Genomic DNA, 16,786 nt, shown 5'->3' with positions numbered 1-16,786 from the left:
GTCTGCGCCGCCCCTCCCCACGGAGCTTCAGCCCAGGCTGCTGCCCCCACCATCCCTCCCCCATCTGTGAAATGGGCTGACAGCCTAGACCTTCCGGGCTGAGGAAAGGCTAGAGGGGTTCATTGCTCCCCCACAGCCGAAGGTCACTTTCCTCGCCCTTCATTCAGATGTGCATGCCCCTCCGTCCTTACGTGACACAGAGCATGGCACGTGTCAGATGCCTGATCATGCTTTGTCCCTGTACACACTGCCCGAGGAAGACAGGATCCCGAGCTCTCAACTGACCCTAACTTTATAGGAGCCAGTAGTGAATAAGGTCGGCCTCAAAAGTGAATGTGAGCTTTGGTAGCATTAATGAAGATATAAGACCTGGGGAAGAGGAGGTGATTCTCTGTATTATGAGACATTAGCAGAGCTCTTGGGCAGGGCTCTCTGCACCACACTGGGAGAGGAAGAGTTGTCTTGGGCCACACATTAAATATACTGTGACACGTAATCACACACACACACAAAATCTAAAGTTTTAAGTAAATTTACAATTTTGTGTTGGGCCAAATTCCAGCCATCCTGAAGTGGGGGGCCGCGTGCAGGGCTGCCGGTCGGACACCCCCACCAGAGGGCTAAGCCTGGGGCCCCACGCTGGTGCTGGTGCGCCCACCTGATGATGCAGCACTGGTCACGGCTGTTGCGTTTCATGTTGAAGTAACAATTGTCGGCAATGGCGAAGATGTGTGGGGGCATCTCCCCAATCTTTTTGTTGGTGTACTGGCGGATGTGCTCCGGCGAGTAGATGGAGAGCAGCTGGTAGGGGTTCACAGCCACCAGGATGGAGCCCGTGTATGTCTGTGAGGACAACGGACAGGGAGCTCACCACTTCCCATGTGGGAGGCTCTGCCTGCTCTGTCCCTCTGGGAGGGGTGGCACCGGCTCTTCTGTCACACGGCTCTGGTGTCAGGACCCCGCCTCCCCTCGATCAGGGCAGGTCTTCAGACTAGTACTGGGTCTGGCCCAGAGGAGGTGTCCGAGACAGGGATGAAGGGAGAAAGGAAATGAGGTGGGAGGGAGAGAGGGTCTCTGAGCCTTGATTTCTTTATCTGTAAAATGGGCATAAAGCAACTGCTTATGGAATTGAAGAAAATCGATAGCACGCTGTAGGCACTCCTCAAGTGCCAGCGACCACCTTCGTCTCCAAGCCCTGCAGCCCACGCTTCTAGAGTGAAATTCTAAACCTTTCTAGGGCAGAGGGAACGGAAGCAAGCCATGAAGAGCTGATGGGGCTGCAGGGTACGGGTGGTTTGGGTGCTGGGCGGGCCCAGCCCCTCTGCTCTGGGAACAGAGGCTCCAGACACTCTGGGCAGCACGGGCTCGGGGCCAGCCGCACCTCAGGGAGCCACCTGGGTGCCTTCTCCCTGTGGGCTCCTCCCTCGTGCACAGAATGGCCATCTGCGTGCCAAAGTTCCTGCTGTGGGCCGGGCGCTGCCGCACAGGGGACAGCAAGGCCGCCGGGCACGGTGAGGCACTCGGTGGTTGCTTCTCCCGCCTCCTGTCCCTCCCCACCCCAACCTGAAAAAGGCAGGCCCAGCCTGCGATGGGTGATGGGTGTGCGACATCTGGGCCCGGACAGGCTGAAGGAAGACGAGAGCTCACAGGGGAGGTGACAGCCCGTCCACCCCCTCCCCACTCGGGTTCAGTGCCCCCCCTGCCCCCCCGCCGCCAGAGCCACAGCCAGGCCCCAGCAGCCTCCGCCTGCGGTGGCCACCCAGGGGAGGCCCTGCTGCCCGCACCGGGGAACACGCCCAGCCCGGAGCCAGCAGCCCTGGGGGGCACCTGGCAGTCAGACTCTGGCCCTGGTTCTGCCCACCCCAGGCCAGGAGCCCTCACCAGCCACCACCCTTCCCTGGGACCCAGAGGACTCTCCTCTTCCTCCCTGGCTGTCCTCCAAGCAGCCCATGCCAGAAGCAGCTGAGCCTCACTGTGCCAACCAACTGACCGTGCGCAAGAGCCCAAGTGGGAAGGGACGGGGTGGGAGGGGGTGAGGCTGGAGGGGGCGGCCAGGCCGAGCGCACGCACGTGGAGAGCTGGTCCGCTCTGCGCCACTCTGTGCCGCGCTCGCCCGGCCGCCACAGCCGGTCTGAGGTGGGGCCGTGAGGAGCAGGAGACACAGGTCGGTGGGGAACAGGGAGACAGGTCCCTCTCCACCAACACCCCTGCACCAGCCCAGGGTGGGGCCCAGTTGTCAGAGCAGGACCCGCCCACCTCTAGCCCCAGGACACCCTGCCTGCCCCCTGCCCCTGCTGCTCGGCCCTGTCAAGCTGTGGGAACCAGCTAGACTCTGGTCTCTGGGTGGGGGAGTGACCGCAAGGAACATCCCTTTGACAGAGCACCTGAGTCTCTAAGCCTCAGACTGCTCGTCTGTAGAGGGGGTGGTTAACACCCACCTCCCAGCCTGCTGTAGAGACCAAAGAGCATCACTTCCCCTGGCCCAGAGTGGCTGTCCACAAGCGCCACCTTCCTTTCTCTTCGTACCCCCTTGACAATGCGATGCTCGCCCGCCTGGCCCACGGCCGCCACAGGGCATGAGCTGGCTTCACACAGTCACTCAAGAACCTGAGACACACAGGGAAGCTGACAGCCAGACGCTGGGGCCTGGGAGGGAAAGCCCAGGGCTGTGGGGGCTCAGAGGGGCCGGTAGGTTCCTCGAGGTAGGGGTGTGGGAGAGGGGGAGCTGAGGTCTCTCACTGGGAATCAAGCACAGAGGCATGGAAGGGCGTGACATTTGGGAGGTCTGCTGGGAAGGGTCACCCTGGCAGCCAGCCGTGTGGGGATGCACAGCAGCCGCTGAGGCTGGAGGCAGAGCTGTATTTCAGACCTAATGAACCAGTCAGCGGGGAGGGGCGTCCGAGCCAAACAGAGGTGGCCCGAGAGCAAGCTCCGTGACCAGGAGCAGGAGAGGGGCCGTGCCAGAGAGGGCCGAGGGCATGCTGAGACCCAGGAGAAGGCTTCCCGGGGCTGAGGCTGGGCCCTCGTGTCCCACCAGGGCTCCCTGGCCTCTCTACTACGTCCACAGTCCAGAGGGCAGTCCCGAACACCAGGCCTCTCGTGCCGTGCCCCTGGGCGTCCCCACCCGATGTCCACTCTGTGCAGAGTGGGGCTCCTTTCCCTCCCCTGCCTACTCCTCCTCAGCCTCCCAGCGCAGCCGACAATGCCATCAGTGTCCTTGCCCAGGCAGGACAGGACCTGGGACCCCTCCCTCGGCACCTCCTTCTCCTTCGCGCCAGCCCAGCTCTGTCTGTCAGCATGCCCATCCCCCAGCCAAGCACCAGATGCACTTGGGGGACTGTGGAGCTGGCAGCGGGAGAAGCAAGAGGTTTGGCCACTGCTGGCTGGGGCCCAGGCCCACCTGCCCGTCTCTGGGCCTCAGTGCCCATACATCCCCTCAGCCGCTCAGCACTGCTTCCTGAGCCCTCGGGCCCCGTCTGTCCAAGAGTCCACAGTTAACAGACAGTGAATCCCCACCCACCCAGCACAGGTCCCTTGCTCAGGTCTCCAGTAATAAAACCTGCCCTGTGAGGCCACGGGCTGGGCCGAGGACAGACAGAGACTGCTCCCAAGCCAGGAACACAGCACGCAAGGTCCCTAGGGCCCTTCAAGTCCCCAGGAGGGTTTCAAGAGGCCTCTCTGGGGCCAGAAACACACCCTAGGAGATGTGGCAGGAATCCACTTTATCTCAAGCTCCACCTCCTCCAGGAAGCCCTCAGGTGTGCCAACCCACAGGCTCTACCTTAGCAAACCATGGAAACCAAAACACACATCCTGGGACACACACCCCCTCCCAGGGTCACTGTCCACCCAAGAGGTCTCCTCATTTGCCAGAGGGAAGGCTGTGAGCAGAGAGTGGCAGAGAGCCAGCCCCCAAAGGCCACATGGCAAGACGTGGACCCGGGCCTCCCAGACCTCTCCATTCAACATCAGGAAGTCGTGGGTCCCTATCAACCCTGCCACCAGTTCCCTGCCGAGCCCCAGGACAGCCCTGGCCTCTGGGACCACCCTGTGAGAGATTGCTATGTGTGCTGGGGGGGCCCTCTCCTGTTTTTCGGGCCTGAGGCTGAGAGTGGCCCTGGGGTACTGTCTGTTCCTCAGGCTCCTGGAGGCGGGCCAGCTGGAGCAGGCGAGCCGGGGCAGACAGTTAGGGACAGAGTGTCCGCCCCGCCCATGGCTGTGAGTGACATGGTAATCTGAGGAAATCCTGGGTGCCCAGGGTAACCCAAGCCATGAAGTGCCCGGGGGTTGCCATGGTTAGGGACAGGTATGGTTTCCGAGTGGGACGATGGCCCAGCTGCTCCTTTAAAGCCCTGCTCTAATCCTGCACCATCCCGGTCACAGAGCTGTGGATCAGCAAGTCAAGGAAGCCTCCTTGAACACTGCGATTCCTGAGCATGAGCCCCCAGACCAACAGACACCCAGAACCTCAGGCCCATGGGTGGTCGGGGCTGAGCACCTCCTGGGAGCCGCAGCCTGGCTTTCCGACCAGAGCCCTGTAACAGCAATGCAGACGCCTCCTCCCGGCTCCACCCTGGCCCTCCCTGCCTCCTCTCCCCCACCCAGAAAGTGGTCGGAAAGGTTTCCAGTGACACTTCTAAGGAGGCAAATGGTGCACACCTCGGGATTTCCTGGAGCGTGTATAAACCTCTGGAATTCTTTCCTTTGACCCCCTAGTCAGCCTACTCAAGGACACGATGCCCAGGCTGATTTCCCCATCATCTGCCAGCTAATCCATCTACCCCCAAAATGTCACGAACGAGACTCACAGATCCCAGACCATCCCAAGTTTCCACCCCTCACTCTCACAGATCCCATTGCTGCCTTTGTTCCTGGATTCTGTCCACTAACCAACCCCCTGCCCCTCGAGGAGCCAGTTTGCCTGCAAACTCACCAAACTACACGTAAAATGACCAGCTACATGCCTCTGAGTGATTCTCAGACAGTGTCTGCAGGGTCCCCGGTGCAGACAACTCCCACCTCACTCAGCTCCCCCCTGCAAAGGGGCCCTCCGCCTCCGCACCGAGGGCGTCGGGAAATCAGCCCTGGCCGTGGCCTTCCTGGTGGGCAGGTGGGCGGCTCCCTGCTCACCCAGGGCAGCCTCCACCCGGCCTGAGTGAGTGGCCGCGGAGGGCTCCACAACCCTCCTGTGTCCACCTGCCGTCCAGGGAGAGGAGCAAGGACGGGTCCACCGAAAACTGGGGTGCACAGCAGTGGGTCCTCTTGGGGTACGTCTGGCCTTGGCTTAAGTTCTAGCCCCAATGGGTTGGCTGAGCCACACTGCTCCTGGCTGGAGGTGCCACCATGCGCCCGCCCCCATTCAGAGGATTTGTCAGTACAAGTGGCTTCTTGTGAAAGCAGCTTGCTGAGCAATGGGCGATGTCAGAAGCGCAGACACAGGCTCTCCCTGGGAGCTGGAAGTTACAGAGGGACCCAGAGTGGGGAGGGCGGCAGAGGGCTCCCCAGCACCTGAGGGGCCGCAATGCCCAGGCTTCTGAGCAGGGGACCCCTGGCTCCCAGAGCTCCCGGCTATGATTCCTCAGAGACAGCCCCTGGGCTCCCTCAGACCCTTCCAGCCCCGTCTCCCCAGCTCCCCTTCCTGGTCCTGACGACCTGACTGTGCTGCTCGCTCACCTGGCATGGTCCTGCCTCCAGCCTTCTGCTCATGCAGTGCCCTCTCCTGGATGCATCTCTACCAGTCAGCCTCACCCACTTCCAGGGGCCCCACCACTGTCCCAGAGCTGAGAGTGACACCTCACTCCTCCAGGCCCTCGGAACCTTCCCTGCCCTTCTCTCAGGCGGTGATCACCCACATCCCCCTGAGTGTGCCCGCCACACCAGCCTGCCCGGGGCCTGGGGCCCCCTTCAGGGCTCCTTGTGCTCTCTCCTGGCTGTTGCGCGTCCACAGTTCCCTTCACCCCTGAGCTGCTTGAGGGAGGGGCTGGGTCAGAGCCACACAGTGACCCGAGCGCGCAGCTGTGGCCCTGGCAAAACTTTGTGGAGTCTCAGTTTTCCTGTCTGTGTAACAGGACGACTGGACTAGCAGTTCTGAGCGTGGTCCAAAGCGCTTCCCTTCCAGGAAGACGGCAAGGCCTTTCCCCTTCCACCACATGTAGTGAGGCCAGGCTTTCTTCACACACTTCGATCAGAACAACAGCACCGCAGACGGGGTGCGGAGCAGATGCGAGACTCCAACTGTCTTCTATTACAGCCAGACATTCAGGGTACTTGGAAATACTGTAGAACAACGTCACTCTTCTCACTATTTTTAAAAATTTTGGCAAATATAGTTCTTTTTCATAAGAATGTTATCCTGTAATGGGTTTTTATGGCTATTTTTAAATGAATTAATAGATTATTAAAGGTTTTAGTTTTCATTTATAATATGGAAAATAGCACAAGATGCCACTCACATAAATGCTTTTCGGGCTCCTCAATAATTTCTAAGAGCATGAAGGGTTCCTGGGCCAGAAAGAGTGAGACTCTCTGGACTACATGGTCCCTGTGGGCCCTTCTTGCTCTGATGGTCTCTGAGCCCACCTCTTGGGGTCAGCTCAGTCCGGGCTGAGAAGACTATCTGCATTTGTCCTCCTCAGTTTTAAAGCAGAGGAGTGAGGGGTGTGTGTACGACTGGCGGCACCATGGAGTCTTGGGGGATGGTCAAGAAGCATGTTCCTTCCTCCATCTGCTTCCTTACGTATGGACTCCCAACCCATCTTCTCTTGATCTCGAGGAATCAGTAACAGGCAGGCCCTGACCCCACAGCAAACCCAGGGGGGCAGAAGTTCCCTGTCTCTGGGTAAACACTGAGCCTCTCTCCAACTCTGCCCAGTAGTTTCAACACCTGTGGAGGAACGAGAACCTGTGGTATGAGACTTCCGGTCAAGATGGTGGCACAGGTAAACATGGCTATCTATCAGATGCAGAGTTCAAAACACTGGGTATAAGGATGCTTGAGGAACTTAGTGAGGACCTCAGCAGCATAAAAAACATCCAGTCAGAAATTGAAGGATACACTAATTGAAATAAAGAACAATTTATAGGGAAACAACAGTAGAGTGAATGAAGCTGAAAAACAAATCAATGATTTGAAATATAAGGAAACAAAAAAACAACCAATCAGAACAAGAGGGAAAAAAATCCAAAAAACGAGGATAGTGTAAGCAGCCTCTGGGACAACTTCAAGCACTCCAACATTCACATCATAAGGGTGCCAGAAGGAGAAGAGAAAGAGCAAGGAATTGGAAACCTATTTGAAAAAATAATGAAAGACAAGATCCCTAATGTGATAAAGGAAATAGACATGCAAGTCCAGGAAGCACAGAGAGTCCCAAACTAGATGGATGCAAAGAGGCCCACTCCAAGACACATCATAATTAAAATGGGAAAGATAAAGATAAAGAGAGAATCTTAAAAGCAACAAGAAAAAATCAGTTAGTTACCTCCAGGGGAGTTCTCATAAGACTATCAGCTGATTTCTCAAAAGAAACTTTGCAAGCTAGTAGGGATTGGCAAGAAATATTCAAAGTCATGAACAGCAGGGACCTACAGCCAAAATTGCTCTACCTAGCAAAGTTATCACTTAGAATTGAAGACAAATAAAGAGCTTCCCAGACAAGAAAAAAACTAAAGGAGTTCATCATCACTAAACCATTATTAGTGTATGAAATGATATTTTTAAAGATTTTATTTATTTTTAGAGAGAGGGTAAGGAAGAGAGAGAGAGAGAGAGAAACATCAATGTGTAGCTGTCAATTGCACACCCCCTACTGGGGACCTGGCCCACAACCCAGGCGTGTGCCCTGACTGGGAATTGAACCGATCATCCCTTGGTTCACAGGCTGCACTCAATCCACTGAACCATACCAGCCAGAGCTATATGAAATGTTAAAGGGACTTATAGAAGAAAAAGAAGATCAAAATGATGAACAATAAAATGGCAATAAATACATATCTATCAACAATTGAATCTAAAAAACAAACTAAGCAAACAAGAAAAACAGAGATGGAATCATGGATATAGAGAGTGTTTTGATGGTTACCAGATGGGAGTGGGGTATAGAGAAATAGGTGAAGAGGTGAAGGGATTAAGAAGTACAAATAAGTAGTTGTAGAATAGCCATGGGGATGTATAGTATGGGAAATGGAGTAGCCAAAGAACTTATACACATGACCATGGACATGAACAATGGTGGGGGAACTGTCTGAGGGAGTGGGGGGTGCTGGGTGGAACAAAGCCAAGGGGGAACGATGGGGACAATTGTAATAGCATAATCAGTAAAATACAATTAAAAAAAGAAACTGTGGTACAAACTGCCTCTCTCCCCACCCACAGACCACACAGACTATGGTCCAAAACAGAGGATGACCCAGACGGAGGGACACAGGCAGATGAGTCCCTGGCCCCGGTGGCCAGCAGCAGACCTCACAGTCTCAGGAGGCTGGGCCCTAGGCAACACCAGCAGGGCTGTGGGCGGGCGGGCTGGGGGCACTCACATAGATGAGGTGGTCCCGGTAGCGGATGAGCAGGTTGCGCAGGATGCCGGCCTCGTTGAGGTCCCCCAGACGGATCATGTCCTCCACGCCGTGGACCGACGTGGGGTGCATGGGCTTGATGTGCGTGGCCTTCTGCGGGGAGATCCAGTGTTCCTGCAGGGAGGTACAGAGGCTGACGTCAGGCTGCTCTCCAGAATCCCGGGCTGCGCTCTGCTGGGGAGAAGGCCCTGGGAGGAAGGGAGCCCCTGTCTCTGCAACCCTGGTGAGGGTCTTGTCCTCTTCCACAGCCAAACACTCTCAGCACCAACAGGTTTGAGTCTATGAGGATGGCACTGCCCACCCCCAACCCCCTTGGGCCTCTCCTCCTCCTCGTAGGGACTCTCTGTACAGACTGAAGAGGTAGGCAGGCCAGGGGGCTCAGCCCCACCTTCTGGTTGTGATAAGGGGATTAGAGTCCCCCAGGTACTTTACAGAATGGAATGGACAGTGTAATACTTGGAGATAGTGTTGACTTCAGATCTAGGCTCCAGTAAAAAACAAAAAAAAATGCACAAAAAGTTATTTCAGATATAAAGCAACAGGCTCATGGGATGAAGAATCACTGGAGAGCTACTTTAGACAGTGTGGTCAGGGACCACCTCTCTGAGGAGGTGACGGTTAAGACCTGGGAGAGGAAACTCCAGGTCCGGGGAACAGCAACAGCAAAGGCTCTGAGGCTGGTGGAGGAGGGCAGGAGTGGTGGAGACGGGGAGAAGCGGACCCACTCAGGATAGGTTGCACATGGCTAGCTGATTGCATACGTGGAGAAGGGGAACTTTCAGGACTGAGCTGAAGTGGAAACTGGACAGAACTTGTCCTGACTCCCCTCCTCTTCCCTGCAATATTCCCTGCTGCCATGGGGTGGCGCACGGTGGAGCATCTGGCCTATAGCATTGGCTCTTTCAAGGAACTTGCAAAGCCCTAGTTTCCTCCCTCCCAAGGCTGGAAGCACACTGCTCCTCACCACCCCCACCCCCGGCCCGCACCCCACCCCAAGTAGTCTCCAACTTTTCTCCTCACAAGCCTTCCAGGAAAGTGAAAGTCTGACCTGGCCTCTGGGGTGTGGCCACAGCCCGAGGCAAGCCCCCACATGCCCCTCCCTCTTCCCAAAAGCCAGAACCTTGGGAGCCTCAGGGCTGGAGGAACCCTTCCGCAAAGGGCATGAAGAGGACCCCTCCAGTGCCTGCCAGCTCAAGCCCTCAGACTTGCTGAGCAGGTACAATGCGCATGACAGGACTCACACCTGACTCTCCCCCAGCCCAGTCTGGGACAACAAACCCTAGCAGATAGGCGCTAGCAGGAATCTGGGCATCAGCGCCCACCCCACCTCACCCCCAATCCAACCGGTCACCCACTCCTACCCACTCAACCCTCTAAAGTGCCCTCCTTGCCACCCTCAAGCCCCCACCCTGATCCAGACCACCGTTTCCAATCCCGAGTGGAACATTCCTCTCGCCCAGACACCGTATTTCTTGATAAAAGCTGATCCAGTTGGAAAATTCCCTCTGCCTGGTCCCTGCTCACTGCCTGGGCCCTAGGCCCCAGTGAGGCCTCAAGGGAGGGGACTCCAGGGGACTCCGGGGCAGGCTGTCAGCCCTCCCCACTGGACCCCACCTCTCGGCCTGCAGCTCCTCCCCCCAACAGTTCAGCACAGAGTTAAGAGGCGGCTCAGCCACTGTGCGACCCTGTCACCCGTGCATGTCACTGCTGCCTGAGCCTCCACGACCTCCTCTATGAAATGGGAGTTAGAATAATTGTCCTTTCTTCTTGGGGATGGTGAGAAGAATAATTGATACAATGAAGGCCGACAACATTTGTTTTACTCCTGCTAGGTCCAAACACCACCACTGCCTGGTCACTGCTCAGCCAGTGCTAGGTATCATTATTCCTCGTAACAGAATTGCTGGCGCTGTTTTACAGTAGGGAGTCCCACTCGGGAGGCACGGTGGCTCGCCAGTGAAATGGCAGAGCTGAGCCACCCTTGCCACCCCCCGCCCCCCCGCCCCCAGCTTTCCTGTGTGGAAGGCCTGCCTCCCAGCTGACGTCAGCACCTCTCAGATCGGTGTCCACAGGCACCTACCACACCAGCCGGAGTGTGACCAGGGCAGAGACCCAGGCCTGGCCTTTCGGGACTACCAGAGAGAGTGGGGAGAGGGAGGGGCAGAGAACACGGCTAATTCCAGGGACCCAGGACACATTGGGAGAAGAGCTGGCCTGCACTGAGCTCGGAGGGCCAGGGGCCACAGCTCTGCAGAGGAAGGGAAGGAGGGGCACATCTGGCAGTGGGAACAGCCCGGCAACGGCAGGGTGTTAGGGTGCCAGAGAGCACGCTGACCTTTCCCATGAAAGGGAACCAAAGCCTTTCATGCGTTCGCTCAGTAAGTCTTTATGGAGAACATGCTCCCGGCAGACCCTTTGTGGAGCTCTGCAGAACCAGATGGGAGTGGCCTGGTCCTCACCCTCAAGGTGAAAAAGTCTTCTCGAAGACAGAGGAATGAAAGAGACAACCTGGAGGGGTGAGGAGGGCGTGAGACTGAGAAAGCCTCGTGACAGAGGAAGCTGGGAGCCCCCGCACCCAAGTCCGCTGAGGCAAACCCAGCCTCCCAAACCTGCTCCGGGCCCTCCCTGTTCTGCAGCCCCCACGCTCAGGGCCTTCATGGGGGCAGGTGGGAGGGGACCTCTGAGATCCGGTGACACAGTTACGGGACACCATCTGACATGCAACACGACCCAGGTGAAACTCAAGCCTGCAGGGAGAGCCCCTGGGCCCCGCCCCGGAGGCTGCGGGCGCGTTGGAGGGCCTGTCTGTGCTGCCAGCCCCCCTTCTGCATCCGCAGCCTCTGCGGGGGTGGGGGGGTGGCTTCCTAGAGAAGCCTTGAACTGGAGGCTCCAGAGTGACACTGCAGGCTCAGGGGACAAAAATGTGGTCCGCAGAGCCTGAGCCCCCAAGCTGCCTCTGAGATACTAGGGGAAGAAACAAACACACAGAGGCCGGAGGTCCCTGGCCCGGCCCTCACCATCGCTCACCAGCTGTGTGATCCTCTCTGCCCCTCAGTTTCCCTCAGGGGTAACGGTGGCTGTGCTCCCTGCCTGTCACAGACGCTTGTGCAGGGCCCAAAGCCAGGGCTGGGCCAAAGGGCTGTGCGGCCCTGACAGGGCGTCCCAGGGGCTGCAGGGACAACGATGATGCCGCTGAGCCTCCAGGTCCACCCCCAGGCCCCCAGGGTCCCGAGCCCTCCCCTGTCCCAGCAGAGCCCTCTGTTCCGGGCCGCTGTACCCTCTCCCTCCGCCAGCAGACCAGGGAGCTAAGACAAGGACCCGGTGTCAGCTGTGTGTCCCCAGCACTGAGCGCACGTGGAGCACAACCCGAACTGTGGGGGAGCTGCGTCCCCCTGGTCCCTCACGTCCCTGCTGACCTGCAACCCTGTTCTCTACATCAATCAAGTCCACGTGTCTCCACGCCCAGGCGCACATACCCAGAAGCCCCAGGCGTCCCCTCTGGGCCCTCGCCCAGGCCACCCACCTTTTCTGGCCCTTTCCCTCCCTCCCCAAAGCCCCAGCTTCACTCCCTACCAGCCCACACATCCCATCCCCCTTCCTTCAGGGCCCCCGGAGATAAAGGGTTCACCTGCCAGGCTGACTCCCAGGGCAGCGTCAGGGTGGACAATGAATTCCCGTGATGCCGTAGCCCAGCAGAGCGAGACTGAGGGCACTTTCAGACTGACCCTCATTTATCGAGGAGTTTTCCATGTGTGACCTCACTGGCGGGTCACCGGCCTGTGAGATGGGCCCCATTACCCCCATTTTACAGAAGAGAAACTGAGGCTCAGGAGGGGCAGAGACTTGGCAAAGCTTGCGTAGCTAGTAAGGGTCGGGGCGGGACCTGACTCTGTTCTGTCTGACCCTAAAGCACGCTGGTGCCTGAAGAGCTCCCTGCCCGGCGCCCGGTGCCACCCCCGCCTCACCGCACTTGCACACACGCCCGCACTGACACACGCCTCCAATACTGGGCGGAATGGGCTACGCCTGCAGGCATGGAACAGGTGGCCTGGGCCAGAAGGGGAAGCGCCCTCTGCCCCAGGGCGGGGGAAGACTCCAGGGGGGCGTGAGGGCACAGGCACTACCTCCACCCCCTGGGGGTGGTCACTGTCTGGCCCCCACCTCAGGTCACTGTTGGTCTGTGCCCTCCCCGGGGCAGAGGTAGGGGAGACGGGGACTACTCACATTGCCTTCATCGTCCACCACCTGGATCTGTCCAGAGTCGCACAGCTTCACCACCGCCCCGATGGGCACGTCAAACTCCTGCCCGGACCTCAGGTCCATCCAGACATAGTCTCCCTGCAGGGGAGAGACAGTCCCGGGCCAGCTGAGCGGGGGTGAGGCTCGGGCACCCCCTCCACGCACCATGGTGCCCCACCACCACCACCGGGGCTTTTGTGACAACCCCCAAGAGGGAAGGAGAGGGTGGTCACCCTTGCTGGGAGCCATCTGGTGCCCAGCCCCAGGCTGGGATTTACACAATGTCCCCAGCCCCTCCCCTGTGGTGGCCGTCACTGTCCGATTTGACCGATGAGTAAGCAGAGGCTCAACTGGGCAGCTTCAAACCCAGGCCTGTTCGGAGCCTGGCTCTCACCTGCCCGAGGCTCTCGCCTCACACGTGGGCGGCGGACCCACTGAGCTGCAGGTGGAAACACCGAGGCACCCAAACCATTTCTCCTCTGTCCTAAAGGGGTGTCCCCACAGGACACCCAAACAGCCTCCGTCACCTCCGGGGTTGAGTCTCATAGTCGTAGTTACGGGTTCCTCACAGGGACACTGCTCTGCACGGGCCCTGTGACACAAGTCCAGTTGCACCGTCTCCTGGCTTGTGGGCAGAGCCCTGGCCCTGGGTGCAGGGTGTCCCGCGTGTGTCCCCTGCGGCATCTGGCACAGGGCCCGGCTCCCACTGCACACTCCGCAAGGGCACACGGAAGCTGAATGCGAAACCCAGCGTCAGAGGAATGGACTTAGAACAACCACTGTCAGCGATGATGCATTCGGCAAACACGTGTTGAGCACCTACTGCGTACAGGGCCCTGACTGATCTAAATGCTGGGGATTGCGCGGCGACCTCGGAGTCCGCCGAGTCCGCCCTCTGTTTGGGAGGACATAGAAAGCAACCAGCTGAGCGAGTCTGTCACAGGGCCGCGTGGATGGTGGTGAGTGGCCGAGTGGCCCACAGTAGAGGCAGGAGCCAGGGAAGCCGCCCTGTGGAGGAAATCCCCGAGCTGAGACCTGAGGGCGAGCCGCAGCCAGGCCGGAAAGGACAAGGGTGGAAATCTGGGCAGAGGAGACCGTCGTACAACGGCCCTGAGGTGGGAGGAACGGCGCGGAGGCCGTGGTGCCAGGCCCTGAGGAGGGCAGTCAGTCAGTCACGGAGGCCAGCGCGACCCAGGACGCGGAGGCTCTCGTGGGCCAGCAGGTAAAAGTTGGGATTTTATTCTAATCATAACAAGAACATTCTTTTTGGCGGTTCCAAAATTCCACAGGAGGGTAAGATAATGTAAACGTCCTAATAAAATATAATTTACTATCGAACAGCAGTTGGAAACCTAAGAGCTGACACAACTGATTCACAGTGAAATAAGCCCACGGGAGTGGCCCCGCCGAAACGGCTCTGGGCCGGGAGTCAGGAGACTGGGCTGCAGGACCGGCTTGGCTCCGGACCAGTCACTGACCCCTTGGAGCCTCGGTTTCCACGTGTCTCAGTGAGGGTGGGCTCCGTGAGTCCCAGGGTCAACCCGTCACCGCTTCAGCCCCCTCCTACCCCATCGGATTCAACTACTTTCAGCCACAGCTGTCCCTGTGGGTCTTCGTTTCACGGGAGGTGTGTGGCAGAGACAGGCTTCCTGCAAACCCACGCTGTTTCTCAGGAAAAGTGAGACTGATTGGAGAGCCTCTGGAAAGAGAGAACTCATAATCCTCAAGACTGCTTTGGCCCCAAGCCCGAGCTGCACTTCCTGCGGCCCTCCTCACCCACGCCGAGCGCCAGTCCTCGGGCCGCCTGGCACGCCCCTGCTTCGCCTGTTCTTCTCCACCTGCCCTCACCCCACCTTTCCAGAGAGTGGACGGCCCTTGTCTGTCCAGACCCAGAACAAACAGCAACTCTCCCTGACACCTCCCCACCTCCCTCCCTCCCTCCTCCTCCTTCCCAAATGCTGAGAGTTTATTCATTCATTCAGCACATATTTGCGGAGAGCCAGCTGTGGGCCGGTCCTGTTCCAGGCAGAGCTGTGAACCGGCAGAGTGCCCGCAGCGGTAATGGCAGCCCCAAGCTGGAGCCAGGTGAGGGGAATGTGGGCAGGCACCAGGTCACACAGGTCCTTAAAACCATGGACAGGAGCTGGACCTTTAAGGATGACAAGAAGCCATAGGGAGGTTGTAAGCAGGAGAATAGAATGATTTTCAAAACTTCGCCCTGGCTGCTCTGTGGAGAAGGAAGGTATCCCCAGGCACAGCCAGCTCCACGCTGGGTCCTCACCATCTGAGTCCATTCTCCACTAGCTCACAGCCCTCTGAGGACGAGCTGGGTCTGAGACTTTCACCTGTGACTCCCCACGGTCAAACACAGGAAATCGGAAACTGTCTCTGAGAGAGAGAGAGAGAGAGAGAGAGAGAGGGAGGGAGAGGGAGAATGAGCATATATTTGAGAGTGTGTGTGAGAGTGTGTATGAGGTCTGTCCAGAAAAAGTCCAGCCATTGTTAATACAATGAGAACAGTTTGCACGACATCGATGTAACCTGGTAGCCAAAGAGAGTGGACTGGAATGCACATGCATGAACAATGATGACTGCACTGTACTAGTGAGTGGGGGCGGTAGACACCATTGAGTGAGCATGTGTACTGTGTGGCTATCACATTCAAAATGACTGAGTGAGTAGAGCAGCAAATCTGCATCAAGCTTTGCACTAAGCTTGAACATTCCTCCACGGGAACTATCAGGATGATTCAGAAGCTGCAGCTACGGGCAGCTGGACAATGGCAGCTTCATCACGACAACGCACCTGCAAATGCATCACGTCTCATGCAGAGTGTTTTTTCGAAACATCAAACCACCCAGGTGACTCAGGCCCCCTACAGCCCAGATTTGGCACCCTGCAGCTTCTGGATTTTCCCATAATTAAAATCACCTTTGAAAGGGAAGAAATTTCAGACTATTGATGAGATACAAGAAGATATGATGAGGCAGCTGATGGTGATTGAGAGAACTGTGTGAGGTCCCAAGGTGACTACTTTGAAAGACTGAGGCATCGTTGTCCTATGTACAATGTTTCTTGTAGCTTCGTCAATAAATGCCTATTTTTCATAGCACCTGGCTGGATACTTTCTGGACAGGCCTCATAAGAGCGAGCGTGGGGGGAGGGGCAGAGTCTGCATGAGAGAGAGGAGAGTGTGCAGTGTGTGTGTGTGTGTGTGGGGGTGAGAGAAAGGCTGGCTGGCTCCTGGAGGCCAGCTGTGGCAGGCGTGGCACCGGGACACTGCTCTGGGCCACCTCACAGTCCGTCCCCACAGCGGTCCAGGTAGTGAGCTCTGTGCTTCCCTGTAATTAACTATTTCGTTAAACCTCATGATAACCCTTAAGCAGAAGATTCTATCTCCACTCATCTCAAGGAGGTCAAGAAACAGTGCCCAAGTTCACACAGCCATTTCATGGTAAGCCAGACACGAAGCCAAGGCTGACAAACTCCAAATCCGGTGTTTTTCCCAGCATGCCCTGGGCCCAGCTGCGAGCCCAGCTCTGTGAGCAGAATGGGGAGCATGGACAGGGTCTCTGCTCACAGATGGCTCCTGGGCCCCAAAGGCAAGCTGGCAGCTGGGCTGAGGGGAGCTAGAGGGCAAGGTCACTGTCTGTGAGTCACCGGTATCCCCCAACCCCGCTCAGAGTCTGGCACACAGGGAGTGCGTCCCACTCAGGGAACAAAAAGTAACCAAAACAAAAGACCTCATGTCAGCAGGAAATGGAGGCTGGGAGAGGCTGAGCCAGGATCTCAGAGTCACACAGCAAACAGAAGCGACTAGAACTCTCCTAACCAAAGACTGATGCCAGGACGGCGGTGAAGTAACTGGCTCTGCTCCAGGTCAGAACTTGAGGAAAGAGGCTAAAATGGCAGAGGCTTCAGGGGGAACCCCGGGGCCTGAGGACCCCTCAGGGGGAAAGCTCCCGTGGCCCCA

General features: G+C 57.6%; 1 protein-coding gene across 4 annotated transcripts in view; it reads right to left on the bottom strand.

Annotated features, from left to right (window-relative positions):
- The window catches only part of MYO7A (myosin VIIA), an 82,068-nt gene that overhangs the window by 53,673 nt on the left and 11,609 nt on the right, over positions 1-16,786 (bottom strand). For all 4 annotated transcript variants that reach the window (XM_045817955.1, XM_045817957.1, XM_045817958.1 and 1 more), the window contains 3 exons: positions 12,799-12,912; positions 8,536-8,688; positions 659-843 (listed from right to left, as the gene is read on the bottom strand). In XM_045817955.1, coding sequence (XP_045673911.1) covers positions 659-843; positions 8,536-8,688; positions 12,799-12,912 — 452 coding nt within the window. The remainder of the gene's footprint in view (positions 1-658; positions 844-8,535; positions 8,689-12,798; positions 12,913-16,786) is intronic.

The sequence above is a fragment of the Phyllostomus hastatus genome, unplaced genomic scaffold (assembly GCF_019186645.2).
Source record: "Phyllostomus hastatus isolate PE091 unplaced genomic scaffold, TTU_PhHast_1.1 phas_scaffold_317, whole genome shotgun sequence".
Lineage (NCBI taxonomy): Eukaryota > Metazoa > Chordata > Mammalia > Chiroptera > Phyllostomidae > Phyllostomus > Phyllostomus hastatus.
Note: the sequence above shows the minus strand (reverse complement) of the source record. Positions and strands in the feature narration are given on the sequence as shown.